Source organism: Haliaeetus leucocephalus, unplaced genomic scaffold, assembly GCF_000737465.1.
Source record: "Haliaeetus leucocephalus isolate CR32 unplaced genomic scaffold, Haliaeetus_leucocephalus-4.0 Scaffold933, whole genome shotgun sequence".
NCBI classification, from domain to species: domain Eukaryota; kingdom Metazoa; phylum Chordata; class Aves; order Accipitriformes; family Accipitridae; genus Haliaeetus; species Haliaeetus leucocephalus.
This window is the reverse complement of record NW_010973369.1, coordinates 1,686,088-1,710,136: the sequence shown is the minus strand read 5'-3', so window position 1 is coordinate 1,710,136 and position 24,049 is coordinate 1,686,088. Positions and strand designations below refer to the sequence as shown.

At 52.8% G+C, this 24,049-nt stretch overlaps 2 protein-coding genes across 5 annotated transcripts in view; one reads left to right on the top strand and one right to left on the bottom strand.

The window, feature by feature from the left end:
* Window positions 1-10,054, top strand: part of ACSS2 (acyl-CoA synthetase short-chain family member 2) — a 33,043-nt gene extending 22,989 nt beyond the window's left edge. Inside the window, exons 8-18 of the mRNA XM_010584067.1 lie at window positions 3,142-3,279; window positions 3,534-3,704; window positions 4,586-4,719; window positions 5,274-5,406; window positions 5,865-5,921; window positions 6,245-6,325; window positions 6,746-6,854; window positions 6,998-7,066; window positions 8,339-8,515; window positions 9,307-9,381; window positions 9,594-10,054. Of these exons, the coding sequence (XP_010582369.1) occupies window positions 3,142-3,279; window positions 3,534-3,704; window positions 4,586-4,719; window positions 5,274-5,406; window positions 5,865-5,921; window positions 6,245-6,325; window positions 6,746-6,854; window positions 6,998-7,066; window positions 8,339-8,515; window positions 9,307-9,381; window positions 9,594-9,721 (1,272 nt within the window). The 3' untranslated portion in view covers window positions 9,722-10,054. The remainder of the gene's footprint in view (window positions 1-3,141; window positions 3,280-3,533; window positions 3,705-4,585; window positions 4,720-5,273; window positions 5,407-5,864; window positions 5,922-6,244; window positions 6,326-6,745; window positions 6,855-6,997; window positions 7,067-8,338; window positions 8,516-9,306; window positions 9,382-9,593) is intronic.
* GSS (glutathione synthetase) lies at window positions 7,648-23,939 on the bottom strand. Of its 4 annotated transcripts, XR_775421.1 has the most exons (14): window positions 23,706-23,939; window positions 22,243-22,388; window positions 20,452-20,527; window positions 19,762-19,901; window positions 19,501-19,617; window positions 18,960-19,040; window positions 17,819-17,896; window positions 16,396-16,462; window positions 15,553-15,747; window positions 15,270-15,351; window positions 14,766-14,955; window positions 13,797-13,996; window positions 12,452-12,671; window positions 7,648-8,051 (listed from the first exon to the last, which is right to left on the bottom strand). XR_775421.1 is itself a non-coding variant. In XM_010584068.1 (12 exons), the coding sequence occupies exons 1-12, from the start codon at window positions 23,832-23,834 to the stop codon at window positions 13,873-13,875; spliced, it is 1,425 nt and encodes a 474-aa protein (XP_010582370.1). In that variant the 5' UTR covers window positions 23,835-23,939; the 3' UTR covers window positions 12,850-13,872. The 4 variants fall into 4 exon arrangements, 1 of the variants encoding a protein (XP_010582370.1); XR_775420.1 differs by lacking the exon at window positions 12,452-12,671 and having other exon boundaries at window positions 7,650-8,051; XR_775419.1 differs by lacking the exon at window positions 7,648-8,051 and having other exon boundaries at window positions 11,798-12,671.
* Between the last annotated feature and the right edge of the window lie 110 nt (window positions 23,940-24,049).

Below are 24,049 nucleotides of genomic sequence, written 5' to 3'. Positions count from 1 at the left end.
GGAAAGACCAATGCTATCCTGCACTGTAGCTGTGACAGTGGAAGCAGGAGAAGAAAAACAGGAGATTTGTGCTTGTGGTGTGGGTTCAACACAGCCCCCCAACATGACAACAATCATACACTGAGAATAGTGCGGTGTCTGCGTAGCTGGCACAGTAACTGTGTCAGCTGTCGGGGCTGGGGCTTTCCCTTGCAACTGAAACCAGATGAAAGGATGTGGGCCAGAGGCATGTGGCGAGATGGGGGTGGAAGGAGGAGAAGGTGTCTTGGAGCCGTGGCTGCCTGCTGAGCTCCTGAGGCTGGTGTGCAGTCTTGCTGCACTCAGTGGCTACCTGCTGCCTTCATCCTCTTAAAAGGCAGGCTGTTTTCAACTACCTAACAGCTCCGTGTCTTGCAATAGTGTCTTCTGTCCCTATGTGTTGGGTGATTATTTGCATTGGGTTATGCCCAGGCTGCTGCTTGCTCAGAAATAGGTTGTATCTGGGGAGCGCATTTGAGCTTTGAGCTCTGCTTTCAGAAGGGATGGTCTGTGCACATCCCTGGAACAAGAAGTCCAGCAGATTCTATATCTTTGAGTTAATTTTCCTCGTTCAGCTGTGTTAATTTTATTGGGGTGTTGCTCAGTGTTTGGCAGCCTGGCCGTGTTACACTGGCCTCCTTCTCTTGTGAGGGCAGGGTAACTGCAAGGGGTAGGAAAACTGGAGCAGACCAGCCTTCCTGTGCAAGGTTTCCCTGGTCAGGTGGTGGCAGAGAAGCCTGTCCCTGCGCTGGTCACTCTTGGTGAGGTGAGGTTATTGTGCAGAATGTCCTGGGAGGAGGCTGGAGGGGTCTCTTACCCTTTGGCTCTTGCTTGTTCAGACACTTTATATTAAAGATTGCTTTCCCTTGTGAGTGCATTTTTACCATGCCATTGATTTGTGTAATGCTATCGGGGTGTCTGTGGGCTGTATGCTGGCTTGGTGCTTCTGCACCCACCTGGCTGTGTGCAGGGGGTGGCCTCTGTGACCGGCTCTGGAGGCAGTGGGTACCCAGGGAACGTGATGGAAACGGGCAGGCTTTTGCTCAGAGGGTGTCTCCTGGCCTGGCCCCGGATCCAAGCACTCTCCAGCCTGCCAGGACGGTTTCCCAGCATCTGGGCCTGTGGGCCTCCAGCTCCCTGCCTGCAAAGCCCGGTGTGGATCCTCTGCTTCTCAATTTTCACACCCTCTTTGTGGATTTTTAACAGGAGAAAAAGACTGAGAGCTCACAGAGACTCCATCCCAAGGTATTTACACACAGCACTGCCTTCCTCCTCATGGCACCTCCCCTCCGCTTTCCCCTCTGGCGCTCCACCTTCCTAACCACTCCAACTCTGCACAGCCACACGTGCCTTCCTAACTGAGTTACCAGCAGTTGCATGTTAGCGATAGATACCACTTGCCGCTTGGCCAGAGCTGCCCACGGTTTCAGGGTAAATGCAGTACTACCAACTTTGCTGCCAGAAACAAATCTGCATCCATAAAAACCCCTGAGTGCGCATCAGTGTGCTGATGGGGGGAAATGCAGAACCACTGGGATGCGCTGTCAGCATTTGGATGACGATTCATCTCTGGCTTTTAAAAGCAGCTCTCACAATGCACTTTCCTTTGCGGTGAGGCTGGCAGGGATCGCCCGCAGCTTCCTGGCTGTCGTGGCATGCCACAGGCAGCAAACCTGGAGCTCCAGACCAAATGTGTGGACTCTGCCCACCTCATCCAAGGAGCTGCAGCCTCAGGACCCCGTGAGCAGGCAGGCAGAGGCAGGCCTGGCCTCAGGGGCTGCGTGCCGTGCCATGGGTCTGACCTTCTGCATGGGGCAGTGGAAGCTGGGTGCTAAAATGGAGGGATCCTTGAAGGAGGGATGCAAGAAAGCAAGTATTGGATGGGCTGGTGTGAGCCTACCTTGGGCTTGTTTGACCTGGTGTCTTTCTGGGATCTTGCTGGTGGGACAGACTTGTGGAAACTGCTTTCCCAGGTAAAGCCAGGAGCCCTGGAGATCTGTGAGAGCTTTCCAAGTGGGCTCGGTTATGCCATGCTGTCAAGCAGCTAGTGTCCCCTGCACCACATGTGCAGGAGTTGCGTGCTGGGCTGTGGGGTCCTGGTGTGTCCAGATGGCATACGAACATCTTTTGGGCTGCAGAGAGTCACTGTGTGACCCTGTGGCTGCTCTCCATGCACCCCAGCCAAGGGAGCTCTGGGGATTGTGCAGGCACTGGGCTCTAGCTCTGCAAGGAGATGTGCCCCAGCTGGGAGCTGCAAGGCTCCAGGTCAGCGTGCCTGCCCTCGCAGAGATGTGGAAAGTGGAGGTCTGTGCTGAGGCTGGGGAGTGTTGCCCACTCAGTTGCCCCCAAGTTCCTCTGAGGAAAGGCAAGAAGATCAGGTGGAGTTAGGTCTTGCACTGAACTGTGCCAGCCCGGAGAGGTAGCCAGCCAGCACAACTCTCGGGGTGACCTCTGCTCATCAGCCACAAGCATTGGTGGCTCTGTTACAGCTCTGGCATCCTCAAGCAGTTCCTTCGGGCGGCCAGTGCTGGGTGGTTCTGCGTTGGAGCAGTCACTTCTTGTCAGGGTAATTACCTTAAAATCCAGATAAAGGATTTTTTTCAGGTCTGCAGGGCCAAGCATTGTGAGCTCAACATGTTCCTGTTTGTCTCGGGCCATGCTGCTGCAGGGGTACCTGCAAGGTGTGCGGGACCTGTGGGTGCATGGCTGTGCTAAGTGAGGCTTGCTGCCTTGCTGCTCGACTGCAGCTCGAGGCAGGCCAGTAGGGCAGGAGGAACCTGTTTGCTGTGAGAGGCAGAGCAGCTGCTGCTGCAGGCCCTCTCCTGGCTGCTGCTGCTGAGAGGGATTTTTCAGTGTTACCAGTGGTTTGGACAAAATGCTTCAGGTCTTTCAGCCAGACTGTGTTTAAAGGTTTTCCTTGTAGCTGTGGGCTAAGAAAAGGAGCTTCTGGAGTGGGAGCTGCAGCTCTGGTGCATGGTTTGCAGGAAACAGCTCTGGGGCAGCAGCTGTGCTGTGGACATCTGCCTCGATGGTTCATGAGGGGGGCGAGTTTGGGGCTGCACCCCTCATCCCCCACTCTCTTGCTTTTGGGCAGGCCTGTTTCTAATCTTCTGCTTTTCTCAGACCCCCTGGAACCCAGCCATGGACATGTGGTGGCATGAGCTGATGAGCACTGCCAGCACAGAGTGCGAGCCTGAGTGGTGTGACTCGGAGGACGAACTCTTCATCCTCTACACGAGTGGCTCAACTGGGAAACCCAAGGTATGCTTCCCAGCTCACCGCCCATGGCGCTGGTCTGACCCGCAGTAACACCTCAGCTGTGGGAACTGGTGAGGGTCATGTTGGGAGGCGCCAGTAAGAAGAGGACCCATGGAGGTCTTGGGAAGGGGGCTGTGCTGCTCATTCCTGCTCAGCTGCAGTTCCAGCTCAGTGGACTAGTGATGCTCAGCTTGGCCTGGGAGGGTGAGGGCCCTGGTGAAAGCTTGCCCTGACAGTTGCGTGCCTTCTCCTTGTAGGGTGTGCTGCATACAGTGGGTGGATACATGCTTTTTGCTGCCACCTCGTTTAAATACGTGTTTGATTACCAGCCTGAGGATGTCTACTGGTGCACAGCTGACATTGGATGGATAACGGGCCACTCCTATCTCACTTACGGACCCTTGGCAAACGGGGCAACTAGTGTGCTAGTAAGTGCTGGATGGCAGCTGGATGCTTTTACTCCAAGAAAGTGGAGATCATGGTGCTGAGCTGCATCCCTGCATTGCTCTGTGATGAGCGTGCTTCTCACTTGGGTGTAGTGCCCTGGGCTCTGCAAGGAAGGGTGGTGGTCCCCAAGGAGGGCATGTGTGACTGTTTGGTGGCAGACAGGGCGGCCAGTTTGTATGTGGCTTTTGGGTCGTTAATTTTTCAAATGCTCCCCTGTTTCTTTCCCTTAGAAGTACAAGCCTTGTGTACCAGGGGAGCCAGGGCTGCTGCAGGGTAATGCAAAAGCTAGATCAGGAGCAGGAAGTGATGTTTTCACTGCTGATACTCATTTGACAACCTGCATTTACCTCCTGTGCCTGTATCTCCCTTGGCAGTGTACGGCTGTAACTTGTATACAGGTCAGGGAGTCAGAGGCCTGTGCCCAAGACTCTCTGGGGTAATGCAAGCAGGAAAATCACTGTCACATTGAGAGAGTCCTTTTTGGAGTTCTTGGTACTTTTGGTTGTGGTTCTGTCACTGTGTTTGGACCTCTTGCCCTTTACCATGTGGGCAGGGTCATTTGGGCTGGTGGGAGGGATTGTGTCACTGTGGTAGCCACCCAAGTGCCCCTGCTGCTAGGGTGTTTCAAGGGACATTTGTTAGGACAGCTGGGGTGGGTTGATGCCAAATCCATCCCAAAGAAGCAGTAACAGAGGTCTCTGGACTGGGCTGGTTTCGCTGCACGGTGCCCCTGGCATTCCTATAAGGACATGCTAAGGTCCAACTGCTGTTCCCCATTGCTCTCAGCTCCTCCTGCTTGGGAGGGTGCTGCAAGTTGCTAGCAGTAAGGAACGACTGTGTCAATGCCCTCTCTCCTGCTTAGTTTGAAGGTGTCCCCACCTACCCAGATGTTGGGCGAATGTGGAGTATTGTTGACAAGTACAAGGTGACCAAGTTCTACACAGCACCCACAGCTATCCGGCTGCTGATGAAGCACGGGGAGGAGCCCGTCAAAAAGTGAGTGCCAGTCCCCAGTGGCATGCGGATCCCTGGCTCTGGCACAGCCAGAGGCTCCAGAATGGGGATCAGGGGCCCCAGCTTCCTCTCTGAGCAGCAGCTTGCCCAGTCAGACCAGGATCTTCTGCCTTCTACACAGCAATACGCAGGCCATGCTTCTGCACTCCCAGCACTAAATTCACTATGGCACTTCTGAGCAGGTCTTCCTCTTTCACCATAAGCTGCAGCTAAGCTCAGAGATTGCAGGTTCTCCCTGCCTCTGACCCAAAGCTCACAGAGGGGTGCTGGGCAGAGAGCCCCTCTGTGTGCTGCTGCTTGGCCCAGGGAAGGGAAGGAGCAGAACCAAGTGGGAGATTGGAATGGAGACACCAAAATCACAGAGGTCTCCTTTCTTCCTCCATGGAAGAGGACTGAGAGGGGTCTGAACTATGCCTGGAAGCCCCAAGTACACTTTGGGTAGCCCAGGGGTTCCTGCAGGCTCTGCTGTGCAGCAGGCTCACAGCTGCTTTTCTCCATGGCCTGCTGAGCCCCTGCCAGCCCCCTCCTCTCTGCAGGCACAGCAGGAAGTCTCTGAAGGTGCTGGGGAGTGTCGGTGAGCCCATCAACCCAGAAGCCTGGCTGTGGTACTACCGCGTGGTGGGAGAAGAGAGGTGTTCCATTGTGGACACATTCTGGCAGACAGAGACAGTGAGTCCTCGCCTGGGTGTCCCTGGGACCTCTCTTTCCCTTGTGCTCCCTGCAGGGTGTCTTTGCAGGTTTGCCATAGTGTTTCTTTGGTTCTATGTGAACTAGTTGTTTTGCTTGCCCAAGAGACTCCAGTGTGGCCTGCAAGTGTTGGTTCCCCTTCTTTCTTTCCTGGACCTCAGGCAGGCTCCAAGGGGAGACCTTCCACTCCAAAGGGTCCCTGCCGAGGTCTGCTCTGGACCCTGCTCTCCTCCCTGTCTTTCTCTCCCCCAGCAGCTCCAAAGCTTTGTGCCCAAACACAGGCTCCCTGTTCCCTGCCGTGTCCTTCCCAAGGCCCCATCTCCACCACTGCCCCAAGCAGCCTGCATCTGACTGGGATGTGATGTGACCAGAGCCAATGCAAACAGCTGTGGGATGGGCTGGCATGGCCCAAACTCATTTGGTTTTGCCTCTCTTTGCAGGGTGGCCACATGCTGACACCCCTCCCTGCTGCCACCCCCATGAAGCCAGGCTCTGCTGTGAGTACTTCTGTTCTCCTCCCCAGGGGCAGAGAGGGCTCCCCAGGGGACAAGGCAAGGCACCGCAGCAGCAGCTGGCACTGTCTGTACCATGGCATGGTGGTTACCAGCCTGCCCAGGGTGGTTGTGGGATAGTGGTGCATGTGGGGACATGGCCACCACCCAAAATCCCAGGCCTACCCTGTGCAGCTGCGCTTACAGGCCCCATGTGCTGCAGCCTCTCCAAAGCTGCCCTTGCTCTGCCTCCCCACATCCTCTGGTTCGTGGGGTTTTAATGTGTGGGCTCAACTCCATGTCTCCTTGCTCTCTGGTCCCCATGGCAGACGTTCCCCTTCTTCGGTGTGGTCCCTGCCATCTTGAACGAGTCGGGGGAAGAGCTGGAAGGAGAAGCAGAAGGCTACCTGGTAAAGAAGGGCTGATCTTCCCCACCTTTTCCTTGTCCGTTCCCCGTGAGCTCTGGGACCTTCCTGACAGCATACACACATCTCCGCTTACTCTGGGTCCACACAAGGGACACTCTTGGGTGGTAGGAACTCCCTTCACTGCCATGACTCTCTGGGATCTTTATGCTGTGAACAAGCTGTTCAACTGATCATTAAATGCACTTGCACACATGGGTGGGGCAGGAGGATGGGAACAGCTTTTCAGCCAAGCTCCTTCCCCCATGCCAAGCCTGGTGAGACTTTCCCAGTAGATCAGCACTGGGCAGCAAGTGTCTGGGTGTCATCACTCACATCACTCTCTAGCATCTCTGTCGCTGTGGTGCAAAGCCTGGGTTATTGGTTTTGCTCTCACTGACTCAGGTCTGCATTTTTCACTATCAGGTATTTAAGCAGCCCTGGCCAGGAATAATGCGCACACTATATGGAAACCACCAGCAATTTGAAACCACATACTTCAAGAAGTTCCCTGGGTACTATGTGACAGGCGATGGTAAGGTTGTCTGGGAAGTGCGTGGCTGCAGAGGCCTGGGGACAGCAATTTAAATCTTGCCATGTTCTGGCCTCAGAATTCCGTATCAGTTGCTCCAATGGCTGGCAGTGCTTCCTCACGCTGTCATTTCTGGCTATTTTTAGGTTGCAGGAGAGATAAAGATGGTTATTACTGGATCACAGGGCGAATTGATGACATGTTGAATGTTTCTGGTAAGAATGAGTTTTGTCTTTAGTGGGGACCAATGTGCTTTCTGACACTAGTTAAGAGAGACATGTTGCTTTATGGGGGACACTACTGCATCTGTTTCTGACACTAGTTAAAAAAGGCACCTTGCTTTATGGGGGATGGTTCTGTATCTGTGACTCTGCCTAGCAACCTGTCCTCAAAGTGGATCTAATTGCTGGGTCAGGGTTATTTCCAAGACAGATGAGTCTGTGACTTGGTGACTTTCTGCATCATTTCCTCTGGAGACAATGCACTGGAGGGAAGGAACCTTCTGTAAACTCTTAGAGGAGATCCTTAACCAGCCAAGGTGCCTCTGTGCTGAAGGATTTAGGGCTACAGGGAATCATAGAGGTTGGGCAGGACCATGTGGTCCCTAATCTAACCTGCTGATCCATGTAGGGCTAACCTCGAAGCTGGATCAGGCTGCTCGGAGCTGTCTACAGAGGTGGAGATTCTCCCACCTCTCACCTGAGTCTTTGAGATTCAGCTGCTTCTTAGCCCATCATTTTCCGTATACTGCATTTAATAGCTCCCTTCCTCCTTTCCTGGAGGCTGTAGCCTACAGGTACTTACTGGTGGCTGTGAGATGTTGCTGTACTTGCCCCTGGATCAAACTAGATCCTTTCATCTGATCAGCAGTGCTTGATCCTCCACCAACTGATCATTCTGGGAGTTGACCACCTTCCCATGGTTTTCTGTGACAGCAGTCCCAGTCAGAGCGCAGGTACAGGAGCAGAGGTGTACAGGAGTGAGTTGTGCCCCTGCCCCGAGATGTAGAGCATTGTCTCATCTCCCCATGGCGATGAGCTGGAGCAGTGCATGGCAGGGCTGGTTCCTGGGCTCTGCAGATCCAGCCTCTTCCTCCTCTGCACCTTCCAGCTGACCATGTGGGCAGGTCTCCTCTTACCAAATCCAGCTCCTCCTCAGCCTGTGCTTTGTTTAATCCCGTGAGTGTGAACAGTTCATGATCTGTTAAAGAAAGAACCCTAAAGTTGGGAGGGAGAACAGCCAGGGGAGGTGGCCTCACCTGCAGGTGAGTGATAACCTGTCAGCCTTTTGGGCAGCCCAGCCCCTGCACTGCTGAAAGGAGTTTCTCTCTCCAACTGTTGTCTTTCCTCAAGCAAATGAAATTGATGCTCTCAAACCTATAGTTCAGGGCCTTCTACACCTGCAGACCTCTTCCTCTCAGCTGCCAGGAGGCTGCAGGACCCCAGCCCTGTGTGAGTCTGTAAAGCATTGCCTCTCCTTGCTTCCAGGCCACTTGCTGAGCACTGCAGAGGTGGAGTCAGCCTTGCTCGAGCATGCCGCCATCTCAGAGGCTGCGGTGGTCAGTCACCCACACCCCCTGAAAGGCGAGTGCATCTACTGCTTTGTGACCCTGAGAGATGGCCATGAGTTCACCAAAAACCTGATGGATGAGCTGAAAAAACAAGGTAACAACAGCCAAATATTTGGGAGGTTACATAGCAGGGAGAGGGAGGACAGTGTTGGGCGGGTGATGGAGGGGTTAAAGGCTTGGGTGCTTGATGAGGGTGCGTGTAGTCTGGGGAATGCAGCGTGGACAACTGCGACAAGGTGCCCCCTCTGATTAGAGAGCACGGCTGGTGAAGACTAAAATTAGTTCTCCCGGCCTTTGGCTGCTCATGTGATGCCATCTCTACCTCTAGGGAGCTGGCAGCCACATGAAGGACTGGGGTACCCAGCAGGCTTTCATTTGCAGCAGTGCTCTCCTGTGTGGGCACGGCTCTTGCTGGTACATTTTGACTTGCTGCAAGGATCATTTGGTTGCTTTGGGGTAGTGCTCTGGGCATCTGTGCTCTGATCTCAAGAGAGATCTTCTGTTGCTATATGCAGCATTTAATACATGAAATGGACCTGTGGCAGTTTATTCTCCGTAGGGACCCAACAGCAAATCAGCCCTTGCTCTATCAATATGGTAATGGTGATTGCTCTAGCCATTATAAAGGTCTCTTGAAGATGGAAAGAATGAAAAAATGAGTGCTCTTGCCTTTGGGAAAATGTGCTTATAGCCCCATTGGCATTGCAGGTCTTGCTGCCCCCTCCCACAGCCCAGAGACTTGGGTGCAGCAGCCCTAAGAACTGCCCTACCATGTTCCCCAGGAGCTGGGCTCTGCATGTCTTAACTTGGTCATCCTGCCTGAAAAGGATGTGTGTGGTATCTCCTAGTACCTACAGTGAAAATTGTTATGGTTTTTTTTTGCAGTCAGAGAAAAAATTGGACCGATAGCAACGCCTGATTACATCCAGTATGCCCCTAGCCTGCCCAAAACCCGCTCAGGTAAGGGGCCCAGTGACAGTTCTGGGGAGAACTGAGTAGTTCCTGCCCGTGGAAGGAAATCAGCCCTAAATTGCTTGTCCAGGGCCACTCAAATTCAGGGGGGGAGCAACCTCAGGGCAAGCAGGATGCCACAGGTCTGGGCACTCCCCACTCCTGCTAAGGATGCTGAAGAGATCCTGACTCCTGCTTTCCTTTCATGGCTGTCATTACAGGAAAGATTACCAGACGGATATTAAGAAAGATTGCCAAAAATGACCAAGATCTGGGGGACATCTCCACTTTGGCAAACCCAGGCATCATAAAACATCTTTTCAACAGCAGATGTGACACTAAACAGTAGCAGCATGACCTGTCCCTGCTGAGCGGAACGGTAGCAGCAGCAGTGTCCTGATGAGCAGGTCCCTTGAATAACCGCTGTCTGCCCTGGAAAGGAAACCTTCACCTGTTGAATGTACAAACATTATGAACGAGGGAAAGGCTGGCTCTGGAGAGGCTGTGTCTCACTGGCATGTCCATGCATTGGAGGAGTGTGTGCATTGTGTTCCAGATGGGTATTGTACATCTGAGGTTCAGCCTTGTGCACAGAGGGACTTGTCCTCCTCCCTTTTCAGCACCTCGTTCTTGAGTTTGTTTGTTTTTGGGTTTTTTTGGGGGGGGGGGGGGTTAATTAATTTTATGTAATTGAGGGGCCCTGGCACCTTGTGCACTGTGGGAAGGAACTTTGGGGGTTGGAGGGGAAGTGGTGCTGGAGTTACTCAATGCAGGCAGGCAAGGGAGGTGCATCTGCCACTGCTCACATGCCAGCTAAGCTTCCTTTTCTACTAGGAGTGCTGCAAGCAGCAGGAGAACTTAAAAACACTCTCACATCATAACTGTAGCTGAGTTTTAGTCTTGCATCCACTGTCCAAGCCTGTTGCTAGCAGAGGTCCCCTAGCCTGAAAGGGAGTGAGGCAAGGCTCAAGGGAGCTCTGTGCTTTAAACAGGTTTTTTTTAGAGCAATTTGATACCAAGATCTGCTACTTCCTAACTGCCTGGTGCCAGCTGGTGTGTTTTTCCAATCCAGGGTCCTTCACTGGCCATGGACACGATCAGAAGCCACGTATGGTCTTGGAGGAAAAGTCTTGGTCTGACATGTTCCACAGAGCACCCCTTCCACCTGCTCTGCTGCCACCAGCTACAGCTGAACTCAGGTTGCACAGCTGGATGCTCCTTTTGTGTCCTGGGGTAGGAGTGGGTGCTGTTGATTCCAAAGAATGGAGGGGAAACAAAGCCATGCAGAGGCACCTTACCCATTGCAGGCAAACCAGGCGCTGGGTTATAGTGCACCACAACCATTGCTACAGCAAACAAACCAAGGCAGGCAGGGCTGTGTTAGTTCTAGATAATGTTTTCTCATCAGGAAAAAAAAATGGTGGAAAGTCAGCTTTTGCTTAAATCTGACATAGCTTTATGATGATGAGAGGAAAAAACCCCAAAACTCTAGCCCAAGAGCCTAAGCATCACAGGGGTACTGCCAAAGGCATTCTTCTTCAAATGAATTATACTTAACTCCAGCCCTGGGTTGAGCTGGGAGAGATACCTCCTTTGTAATATCTGTATGAAAATTGCATGTGAACTGTTTGATTTTGCACTTAAACCAAAGGAGAAATGGGCTTTAAAACTTGTTGCAACAGCTGTTTTGGCGAGTGCCAATGTACAGGCTTCACCTGCAAACGGAGCTGACTTTTGGCTGGGCTAGAAAGGATGAGGCAACTGCCTCTGAGGCTGGCTGCTCAGGGCAAGTGTTGCAGGTGCTCTGTTGTCCAAGTCCCAAGTCTCACTTCTTACCTGCTGCTCTCACTGGCACAGCACTTGTCTGTGATCTATAACCTCACTGAGTGCCAGCGTCCCCCACAGCTCTGTACCACTGGATGGTGCCACCTTATTGACAAGGATTCCTACATTATCTCTCCTCTGTTACTCTTTGTCTGCTATGTAATTTTGGCTGGAAACAGCTAGAATTTTATCCCAAATGGAATAAAGTTCAAGGAAACAAAATGGAAACAGGCTTAGAGTGTGTGCATGGGTTGTCTGCTGTTGAGCCTGGGGGAGATGGGGGGGCTCAGACATTGCTGTTGGACCTGCCATGCCTGCCCCTAACTGGGGTATGCTTTGGGGGATGTGGAGAGGTAGGTTATTGCCAGTGTGATGCTTTTTCATGGACTGGGATTTACAGGCTGTGACACAGTTCATGCTGCTGCTCTGCACTGGGGCAAGGGCAGAAGCTCTGGCTCCAGGGCTGGAGCCTGTACTTCAGTTTTTCCCTTGTCTCCAGCCAACATTGTTCCACTAAGGCTCATGGAAAACACAAAACAGTGCAATAGCCATCTGTCATCAACCCCCCCTCCCCCCGCATAGGACCAGTGCCAGGGAGATGGACAAGCACCCACTGTGAGCAGCCAAGGAAGCTCAAGGCTGTTGATAGCTGTCTCGCCTCCACACCAGGCCTGGTCCTCACCCAGGCACAGCAATGGATACCAGCCTCTGCCTCCACTCTGTGGTCCCCCATGTCACCTTGGGCTCAGGCCTCACCAGCAGCTGCCTCCAGCAGCTCAGGAGCACTGCTACAGTGCTCTCCTGCTCCTCACAGCTGCCATCTAACCTTGTGCCCTTGCTGCTCCAACAAACTGCACAGTCACAGCTCCAGGCTGGGAGCGTTTCCTCCTGGAGATAGTCTTCCTGGCACCCCTCACTGCAGCAGATCTCCATCCAGTGGTGCTGGGCCAGTGCTGTGGAGCCAAGTGCCAGGACACATCTCCAACATGGTGCTGTGCAGCCCTACAGCAACCACAGCAGAAACTGGTGGGTTGGCTTTAGCTATCCCTGGTGTGAAGGTACATGAAAAGGCCATGCACAGGTGTACACCTGACCAGGGAGGAGGCAAACACCTCCCCTTCGCATCTAGTCTCAAGCCAAAACTGGCACAAGAACAGCATATGTTTTAATCTCTGGCTGGGGGTAATCACCCCCCCCCCCAACAAAACCACCACCCAGGAATTGTAGAATCAGTCACACTTTTATAGAACTGAACTGTTTCAAGGTGAAAGACTGATGATTGAAGCACACAGCACTGCTGCAATACACCCAGCAAGGTGCAGGTCTGTCAATCAGCATGTTCATTCTTCAGGAACACTGGTTTTATGCTGCTTCTCTCTGGTGTCACTAGAAGGGTAGAGCTGAGGCTGCCTGGGCGCTTTACCAGGGCACTGCCAGCAAGGTGCATCTTTTATGTTTCCCCTTGAACTGCGTGGCTGAGAAGAACAAGGCAAAAGCCCATGGATAGAGAGACTGCACTCCTCTGTCCCTCTGCTGCTGCACTGTTCCCACTGATTCATGAAACCTGGAGGGAGACATGTCTCACCATCCACAGGTGCTGGTCCCAGAGTGAAGTGCTTGGCAGCTGGGGCTGTGCCCACTCACCCTCTCCTACCATTCCTCTGCTTCCTTGCCACAGCACCCAGACTCGGCCCATCCCATGTCCCAGCAGGACCATTACTGAGGCTGGGGCTCCCTGACACTGCTTTTGGGCTGGGCTGTACATGCTGCAGCAGACTAGCTGGGAGATGCTCAATGCATGACTTGCAGTGAGATGCACTGGCACAAGCCTTTGGGGATTCAGGGTTTATCAAAATACTGGCTGTGACAGAAGGCTCCAATTTAGCATCACACTGGGATCTGCCACCATCATTGAGGGATTCTTGTGCCATGTCATGGGGATCTGTTGGACAAGGCTGCAGGAGGCAACAGGAGCAGATGCAGCCTTGTCTAGCACAGAGGCACCATTTGGGCTGAGTACCGAGTCCAACAAAGCAAGCAAGAGGCCTTTGGGCAAATTACACAAGGGCAGCTGTCCCTTGTGCAGGAACCCTGAGGATCCTCAGGCACAGGGAAGAGTAGAAATTGGGGCTGGAGGGGCCATGGGCATGTGGAGCTAGGCTCCTCTCTTTAACCTGGAAAGCACTGAGGCACTGGGCCACAAATCCCACAGATGAAGGCTGTTACTTACACATACACCTTTCTTCTCCATTCCCTAAGCTTTGGGGTTGTGTGTCTCCAGAAATAACCCAGGACCAAGGAGCACAAAACTGGGAACAGCATGAGTGCTTGTTGTGGCACGTTCACCCTTCAGCTTTGCTGTACCAACCCCTGCCCACAACCTAGACCCCAAGGGAACACCCAGACCAATGCAGTGCTGAGATAACAGCTGGGACACATATGGGGCAGGGCCCCCTGAGCAGGCAGAGCAAGAGAGTCCCTTCTTCCTGCAGGAGGAATTGCAGAGGAGAAGCTGGGGCTGGCACACAGGACGTTTGAGCAGTTTTGTCCATGCAGTCCCTCATCACAGTCCCCAGCACATCAGACCTTGGTAAGCACACCCTAAGGAGAACATCCCTGTGGCAGATCAGCTCTTCAGGCAGCAGAGTGAGGCGGGCAGGATGGGGCATCACCTCCTCACACCAAGTAAGGACTGTCAAGCACTGCTACCCCAGCTGCTACCCCACCATCTGCATGCTCGATTGCCTTCGTCCGCAGGAGGTGGCCGGCGGCCTTGTTCATCACCATCTCCTTATCCTGTCTGCAAAGAAAAGGGCAACTGAGCACCTGCAGAGCAGAAAGCATATGGCATTCCATCTTGGACAACTTGATTCATGTTCCCTGCCACAGCACGGGGCAAGTAACCAGCACATAAAAGCCCTGAGGCTAATGCAGAGGTCTCTACAGACAACAGTTGCGCCTGTTTTGTGCCTGCCAGCAACAGTGCCCTTTTTCAGCTGGGCCATTTTGGTCTGATTGCTCTGCACATAGGCAGTGTCAGGTTCTGAATGCTGCCAGAGTACATTTGTTTCTAAAATTGTACGAGAAGGACTTTAATTTATAAGCTATGGAAACATTTCTATGGGCCTATGAGTGTTTTAAACAAAACCAGCAGCTATTTAGGGTAGAACACGACTGCATTAAGCCTTCAGGTATTTCTGAGATCGCCAGGGCTTCAGAAAAGCATGTGGCTGCATCCAGAACCCAAAAAGCGCTCCCAGAAATCAGGATGAGACACACCAGTTCCACATGGCTGTTTGTTACACCAGTAACTGCCAGCACCAGCTCTATGGTTTTTCAACAACTCGTTTGGCAGCAGGTACAAAGCAGCAGTTCAGCGTCTGAACACAGTGCTCAGAGAACTGCTGACAGGGGCAGAGACTGAAGGGTCACATCTGTCACCTGTACCTCCACCTCCCCAGAGACATCTGCCCTGCTGCTATGCTCAGACAGCACAGAGGGGAAAACACTCCCAAACCAAGTGCAAGCTGGAGCAGGTAACCACCCTGTTACACAAGCACGTTTCTCACCTGACATAGACACCAAAAATACCGAGCTCTGAGATGCACTCAGACACTTGTAGGGGACTGTGAGCCCTCAGCAAGTAATTCATTGCTGGCTGTGGTTTGATCTTATCCATCAAGATGTAGGAGGTTCTCTCAGGGCTGTCTCTGATCTTCTCCAGAACCTGCCTGAGCTCTTCCCCATAGAGGTTGTTCCCTGACAACAAAACCAGCAAGTCAAACACTTCCCAGCACAGCAGAAGCTGTTGGCCCCAGCTATGCAGCCTTGGCAGCTCAAAGAGACCCAGCCTTTGCCTCCCCACACCCCAGCTCTGGGGCCTTAGGGAGCTCCTCCAGGAGCAGCACTACCTACGGCCATAACTAGTCCCCATGGCTACAAGTAGCTACAAGCCACCCCACCCCACCTTTTATCCCTCAGCACAGGACCAGGTACCATCACAGAGCTACTGCCTCTCCTGGATACAGCACAAACCGCAATAAAAACCCACACGGACCCAGTCCAACTCATACCTCCACCTTCTCGCTGTGGCTTCAGCACAAACCGGTCAGGGTCAGCGATAGCTGCAGCAGCTATTTTGTCACCCTCTTCGCCCTGGTAGGAAAGGATGGCAACAGCAAAGCATCAGGGAGGAGCAGGGGCTCCTTGACAGACCCCTCTGTCAGGGGTCAGGATCAACAGGGTCTCCCAGGGACCACAACAAAGCCCTCTCATCTTCTTAACCAAAGAGAAACATCACACAGGCCAAACACACGTCTGCACATTTGTTCCTGCTCCAGCCCCACTCACACTCACCATGTCCAGGGAATAAAGTCCAGCAAACGTTGCTCTTATTCGAGCGATAGCCTCGGTGCGGCCAGGCAGTAATCTCTCCAGCGTCCCTGGCCGGCTCAGCTCCTGCTGGACCTTCTTGGTGCCTGCAAGTTGGGTAGCAATGTCAGGGCACTTCACTGCCCTCGATCTCTCCAGCAGCAACCGTGCCTCCCAGTTCTGAGACAGAAAGAGAGAAACCATCCCATCAGGACAAAAGAAAAAAAAAAAAAGTAGGTTTTCTATACTCTTTTCTGTTCAGTTATTGACATATGATTTGCTTCCTCCCTCCCTCTCTGGCAGGGATGGGGGGCGGGAATAGCACTCCAGAGACAAGCAGACATGCATACATGGATTTCCCACCACCTCTGGAAACAGCACAGCCAGGTTAGTCCACTGTCTTTGCCTCCACCCCCTCCCCAGCTTGTCCAGTGCTGCCACCTCCAGACAACAGTAAGATCTGGTCTGTATTATTATTACTTGCAGCCTAATGGTCCTAGCAGAGGACAGTGTGATCTGCAATCAAGTCTAAACCCTTTGAGCAGGTGCCAATACCTGTGTTAACGCACATTGTACAGAAGCAATTCAGTGCTTTGGTAAGACGTCACCACATTACTGGTTATTGGAGAAGAAAGCCACTCATTTTTCTTATCACGTGAGTGCCAGGGACACCCACATGCACTGCAGAGTCACAGCTTCCTGATGCTATCAGCCACGCTGGACAGGACTAACCCCATTCAGGACAGGACAGAGGCCCCTGGGATCACAGGGCATTTCAAACTCGCTGGCAAGGCCGCAATGTGGGCAGGAAGAGCGGTCAGTACTGACCTGCTGGTCGTAGTTCTTTGGCACGTAGCCCTCTCTGTAGTACACCACTGCTACCTCCTGGCCGTCACTGGAACAGAAACCAGAAGCATTCACAGAACCAGGCCAGTCCTTGCCCACCTCTGCCTGAACCCCCCAGGACCGGGGGGCTGCAACAGGGTCAGGCAGACAACACATTGCAGCATTTGCCCCTTCTCTTTGGCCTCCTGGGCTGTTCTGCTCCTGGCTGGCTCTGCCAGAGAAAGCCGAGGACTGCAAGCCCTGGCTCCTCTCCGCTGAGCCCCAGCTGGCTTGCCCTGTCCTGAGACACGGGGAGCTGACACCTGGCCTCTGCCCTGACTAGCCAAAGTCTCAATTAGTTCAGGCACCCAGCCCAGCAGGACGGTAAGAACCTAAATTTTTTTAATAGCTTTTGCCACCAGGAGCCAGGCCTGGTTGATTCTTGAAGCTGGGAGGGAACAGGGTCCTTCTCTGGTGGCAATTCAAGGCAGAACATCAACTCAACAACCTACCCAGGCACCAAAACATCCTGCCAGGGCAGGGCTGTCAGCATACATGTAGCACCACACCCCCAAGCTTTGGCCACTGAAACTGTGTGCACAGTCAAGGAAAGCAGCACAGAAACTGCTGGCAGCCAGGCAGTGTAATTAATTGTAAAGGCATTCATCAATAAGAGGAGAGGATGTTCTGGAGGAAGTACAGTGGATACACTTTCCCCTTAACTGTCTGACGATGACAAATGTTATTCACTAATTAAACACAGCAGAGGCACCAAAGGTCAAACCATGGAAAAACTAGCCTAACTACAGAAAAAAAAAACCATTGGCATGAAACCATATCTTCCTTTAGGCTTGTACAGCTCCAAGCACATTACCCTGGAAACAGGACAAATGTCACGCTTGGGACCAACTACCAGCACTTGGAGTCTACGACCTGCACGTCCTGGCCTCCACAGGGAGCGGGCAAGACACTGAGTGCATTCAAAACCAACAGATACCATAAGGACATGTAACGCTTCCTCCTGTAGCACTAGTAACTCAGCCCAGCTCCCACTGGCAGAGCATCACGTGAACGGTAAACAGGAAATGTCTTTGTGGAAGCCTCTGAAATAGCCAGGACTTTTCATAGCAGATGTATGTGGAGGAAGTGAAGATCCCACAGAGCTCTGAAGGCTGCAGCTTGAAGGAGGGAAATTATGTTTCCAGCTGTAAGGGACTGATGTGTGTATGCAAAATCTCACCACTGTGAAAACAAAATTATTTCAGCTCTAAGGGGAAGCAGCAGCCTGGAGCATGGAAGAGAACTACTTTCTCAGAAAGTCACTATTTACACTCAAAACATACCACCAGCTCTGTTTGAAAATTCCCATTTACAGCCCTGTGTGCCCAACACACAGCCAGGAACGCGCACCTTGGCTCATACTCACATATACAGCCTCTTGGCATCATCCAGAGACCCCTTTTCAAACACATCTCTGAAGCGCTTCCTGATGACCCGAATATTCCTGTTAAGAGAAGAGTAAGAGAGTCACCAGGCTGCCAGAACACTGCAGGAAACAGAACACATGCCTAAACACTCTGGATTTTTCCATACTCACCTTTCACCTCCTAAGTTTCTAAGAGATGTCAATATTTTGTTTTTTTTTTAATCCCTACACAACAGATTCACTCACTGTTGGCTTCAAAGCCAAGAGCTGCAGACAGACAAGTGACTTCCTGCAAGTTTTATCTCCTTTAAGCTTTATAGTCTTCCCTCCACACAGCGGCAGTGTGGACTTGCTGATCTGGAGACCGTGCCATACACCTCCCACTGCTCTAGCACAGGTCCTGGGCTAGATCTCATCAAAGCACTTCTTTCTCCCAAGTTCTTTACTCCACTGCCGCGTTGCTTACTTTGCCCAGATCTTTCACAATGGGTTTGAAGCTTTGTTAATTTAGCTTTTGTTAAATACCCTGTGCCCAATCCCAAGTCAAAGAGCAAGCAGGACCCTCATTAACCCCGCTCTGCTCCTTATTGTCCTGCCTAAGAGACATGGCCCACAGAAAAGCTACCACTGGTGCAGCTCTGAGGACTACACAGGCACAAAATCAGCAAGGAATCAGCCCTGGAAACCAGAGGCTTTGATGGCTGCTGGTATTTCCAGCAAAGAGCTGGTGACAGGCTTTGGGAGGCTGGTGAGAAGACAAAGGTGGGTGCTGAGGCTAGGCAGGAGGCCACCAAAGGAACGCTGAAGAGAGCTGCATAACAGACCCCAGAGAAGTCCAAGATAAAGGCTGCCCTGTTACATACTAAGACATGACCCCTCACAGTCCCAGAAATGATAAAAGTGTTTTTACTTCATCCTTGAGTAGGTGACAAAGTAAAAAGCAAACAGATTCTGCACACCTCCATCTTTCCCTGGCCTGCTCCTATGCTCCCACTGACACGCTGTGCCTGCTGGAGAGCCTGGAGATGCCCCACAAGCTGCCTTGAGGTAAAGACTGTGATCTGGCAGCAGTTCGCTCTGCTTCCCTTTTCCAAAACTACCATCTCCTTTCTTTCCCATCCCAGGAAAATTCAACCTTTACCTGTTCCAAAGCTCATTTTCTATACATCGCTGATCAAAAATGTTCCTCTGGACTTCTTCCACTAGAAACATCACCACAGCACTGGAAGAGATACCAAGGACATCATTAAACCCAGAATCACTCCACATGCACCCAGGACCACTAACTTTTGATCTCTGTGATTCAGGCTTCCTGCACTGCTCCTGCTCATTTTCTCCAGTGTTTCTAAGGGTCAGCATGCAAATGGAGAGCAGTACCGATCCTGCATAATTACCAAACCAGCGGGGAGCACAAGCACAAGGGCAGGAGGAAAAGCAAGCTCTGCACAGGGTTGTTAAACCACACAACTTCTCCAGGGTCCCTCTGCACCTCTCCGCCTTTGTGACACAGCAGCCTTGTGCGCTAAGACAACCACATTGCTCTTCCCAGGGTGCCACAGGCTTTTCAAGAGCAGCTTGTCTTGCAAACAGGCATCTTTCAGAAAGCACAATTTCAAAACTTAACACATGCATCCCCAGGGGAGACAAGATAACCCAGCCTCCAGCACTTCCTCTGTCCTTACCTTTGGGAACCGTAGAGCTCCCAGGCTTTCGCAATACCCAAGGCAAGCCCTTTCGATGGGTTGTTGGGCAGCAGGCGTGATGCCTCCTCAGACTTTCCCAGCATTTTCAACACCCGCCTATGGAACAAAAAAAAGTTATAAATGCCCTGACCAGACCTAGGGAGCAGGAGTTTGAAGCACACACAAAGACACGGAGTGCAGCAGGCCATGTGGTGCGGCTGCTGCAGCGCCAGGCAGCATGAGCCAGAGATGCTCCCTTACCCGTGGACTGCTGCAGTGCGGGAGGTGAGGCCTCCAAAGCTGGCAGCAATGGTGTTTATTTCTATCTGCTTCAGAGCTGGCGTCCCATCCACCCCACAGTCAAACATGTAATCAGAGCGGTTTATGCCTAAAAACACAGACTGAAACAGAGGGGAGGTGAAGCGGGCTCTCCTGTTGCCTTTAACTGCAAATCCCTTTGATAATCTCACTTCAGAATCCTCCTGGGGCAGATCCTGTCACCGTCATTTTGATAAAAACCTCTGCAAGACATGCCTGTGAGTGCTTTGGCCCTTGCTCAGGGCCCACAGCCCTCCTCAGTACTCCAGAAGAGTTAACTACAGTAGTGAGGGTAAAGGAGCTTCTGCATGGACAGCCTGTCCGGCACAGGTCCCAACATGGCACACGTCCTTGCGCTCTCCTGACTCCCAGAGGACAAAGACAAATCATGTTAAATCCTCCCAGTCAAGACTGACTGTCTCCAGTATCACTAACCAAAGGGCATGACTGTCAAACAGGGCAAGGTCCTGAGTTCACAGGCTGTAACCAAGGCACCATAGCGCAGAGAGTGACCGGCCTGACTACAGGACAGTTAAAAGCCCACAGCAGCAAGCTTGCAGACAGAGATCAGGCAATCCCACCACAATGCAAAGGGGCACGGCTGTTGACAGCTGGGGTCTCCTGCCAAGGTACCTGAGACAAGCCTTCCTCCAAAACTTGCATGTGGATTCTGAAGAGTTGAGCTGTGAAGTCATCTACCTTGATGGTGCTAGAGAGAAAGAAAGACCAGATCAGCCCCCTTACACCATCACAGGGGAACAAGAAAATTAATTGCTCTCTAGAAAAAAACCTTAGCATGGACAGTTTTAAACTGAAAGAGGGTAGACTTAGATTAGATGTGAGGAAGAAGTTCTTTATTGTGAGGATGGCGAGACACTGGAGCAGGCTGACCTGAGAGGTTGTGGATGCCCCATCCCTGGAAGCGTTCAAGGCCAGGTTGGATGGGGCTTTGAGCAACCTGGTCTAGTGGAAGATGTCCCTGCCCATGGCAGGGTGGTTGGAACTAGATGGCCTTTAAGGTCTCTTCCAACCTAAACCATTCTATGATTCTATGACATTCTCCGGCACAAATGGCAGGGCTGTAGTTAGATCAAGTTCTACAGCACTGTTAAGCATCTCACCATGAATGCACTCTTCATCAAGGGCCACAGTTCATAACCATAATGCAAATCTAGTTTGCTCAGCACAGCCATTCTACGAAAAGTGCTGCTGTAAGAGGTGACTTTCATTTGCAGCGCAGAGAGATGGGGCAAGCAAAAGCAAAGAAATGCAGAATTCTGCAGAAACAGGAAAGAAATCAGAAGTCTCTGTGCCTGCACACAGAGTTCATACAACAAGCTGCAAGAGCTTCATCAAATTCCCCATCCTGTTGAGCTCCAAATCCTGCACACTGTGGTGCCAAGTGCTCCAGTGGTCACAGGAGAGCAGGTCCGGCTTTTCTTCAGGGTCCCAAATCCCTGAGCCAATTGTGAGCAGCACCTCCAAGGAGCTGCCCCGAGACACTGAGCGGGAGTTGGTACAAGGCAGGCGTCTGAGTGCACGGAAGCCCCAGGCGCTGCGTTCTTTAACCACAAGTATAAACATGTCCCCAGACACAAGCTCTGGTTGCAGCCAGCTCTGGAGCAAGCGCGAGCATTAAAGCAGCTCTGAGGGGTCAGGCTTTAGCAAAACAAGAAGGACACTGGAAAACAGTCTACTTTGCTCTGTCCCAGTGCCAGTGAGCCAGCAGCACCTGCACAGACAGGCAGCAGGAAGGGAAATGGGTTTTGTGGAAGCATCAGCGCTACTGATCAGACTATGGGGGCCACAGTCAGGGATGGTCGCTCCAGCACAGGGCAACAACCACAGGTAAAGCCAGCAGAGTTCACAACCCAGAGCTGAGCAGTCCTCCAGCACCCAGAGCTTGCAGGTCACCTCCCCAGCATGGCTGGGAAAGCAGGGGACACAGGGTGACTGATCAGCAGTAGGGGGAAGGAACAAACACCTCTTCATAACTGCAGGCAGGCAGCAGAGCTGGTGGTTATCGGATAGCCACAGGCAGATACAAAACAAGACCAAAACAGACTACTAAATCTAGGACTCAAAGAAGCCTCCAGCAATTTGAATTTAAGGTCCAGGAGCCCACAAACTCACAAATAAGAATTCACAAGCTTAAACACTGGCAAAATTTAAGATCATTGCAGGGAGTCAACTCTTGGCCAGATATCCCATCTTCTGAGGCCCAAGGAGACCCCAAAACACCAAGACTTGATGGAAATTAATCTTAGGACAAATAACATAGCAAAGGAGACAACTTCTGCAGAGGACAGGAGTGCCCGCCTCAGCTTGAAGGACATGAACGGATGGAAGGTAGGAATGCCTGAAAGATGATCAATGCTTTGCATTTAAAATATTTCATTAAAAGGCAACATGCAAGAACGTTACCTGGCCAGAGTACGCTCCAGGAATTCTTTGTTTTGACTAATAGCATCCACTAGCAGGTTAAAATCTTGCTGAACAGCATATGCTTGTTCAAACAGGGCACTTGGTACTGCAGACGGAAGCAGTGTGAAGGGAGCGTAATTCACCACCTGCAAACAAGGATGGAGCAGCAGAGCAGTCAGGTCTCTGCAGTTTAAGTTGGGCTAAAGAGGTGCTTCCTCTGCTTGTCTGAAGTCACCCCCAGCCCTCCTCAGCGCACCCTGAACAGACACATGGCCTCAACCCTGCTGACCCCTGACTTTTGAGGGCTTTGCTTTACAAGCTGTCCACAGGGCACTGTGGAGGCCGAAGCAGGTGCTCCAGAGCTCAAGCTGGGCTGAGTGCTTCCTTCTGAAGGATGCTTTGTTTCCACCTTAACTGGAGAGCACTGTCTCCAGAACACCTCTCTTTCAGAGAAAAGGTGAATTTGCCAGTCCTGGGTTTTGGCCATCAGAGTCGCTTCCTTTGATCCCTGCTCACTGAGTCCCAGGGGCGACTCTGGACTCCTGGTTCACCCCACAGCTCAGGCACAGGGCCACCCTCAAAGACAAAACATTACACCAGAAAGAATTTCCCAATTCACCTTGATTTTTACATAAGACAAGGGACACTGGCAGCGTGTTTGGCCTCTCCTCCCAGCCTCCCTCTTCCTCTCACCCTTCGAGGTTCCCTCACACCCCTGACCTGACCATGGCGTTGACATCAAGGAGCAGACCCCGTGGTGGAGACCTCCCTTCTCATACCTCTGTCAGCTCCCAGCACAGCTGCCTGCTTGCCCCCAGGCTCCTTGGGGACCCATCCCCGATGGTGTCCCACCCCTCTTGCACAGGGGTACTTCTTCCTCTGAGATCCCTCACAGTAACCCCCTCCAACAGGCCGAGCCCCCCATCAGCACCCCTGCCCCAGCCAGCTGCCACAAATTCACCAGAGGTAATCCCGCGCATCAGCCACCCCCAACCCCATCGCCTCGTCCCAGGTATGGGGGGAAGGTCGACTTGTAGCCGGGAGCAGGCCAAACACAGAGGCCCCTCCGAGGGATGCTCCCCGGGTTCAAAGGATCGTACGGGTGTCGAGAAGCTGGGAGAGGGATGAACTCCCACCACCACATACAGGCAGGGCTCTTGGCAATTTCCCAAACCTTTCCAGATCTATCCCTCTCCTTGGAAAAGGGGAACTGTATCGCAGGGCGGTCTCTAGGGGAGGCGCAGTCACGAGCAGGATGGGGTGCGAGTTACAGCCCCCAGGTCGGTCGTGCTTCAGCCGCGCTTCAGCCAGGCAGCCGGCTGCTCGCCGCAAAGCAATGCGCGCTGACCAGGGCGCAGCAAACCCAGGGATGGCAGCCAGCTCCTCCCCGCGCTCCTCTCGCTTTGCTGACTCACACCCCGGCCAGGATCGAACACGTCCCGTGACTCCGCTCCGGCACTTACATCCGACGCGTTGGGCTCCCGCTCGGTCCGCATCAGCACACCTTCCAGGAGCGCCGCGTCCACGGCCACCGACGCTGCCTCCTGGATGGCCGGCTCGTCCCGCAGGACGTCTTCCCAGGGCGCGGCCATGGCCAGCGCTGAGGAGGCAGAGCAGAAGTCACCCACCTGGCCCCCCGCGCCTCACCTTCTTTCCCAAGAGGCAGCCTGGCCCTGGCCTCTCGGGGGGGCGGCGGCGGCGGGCAGCCCGGGAGGGCCGGGCAGCACAGAGTTCAGCGCCGCCCTCGCTGCCCACCTCGGGCGCGGCGGCGGCGGCGGCCACACAGGGGCCCCGCGCCGGACGAAGG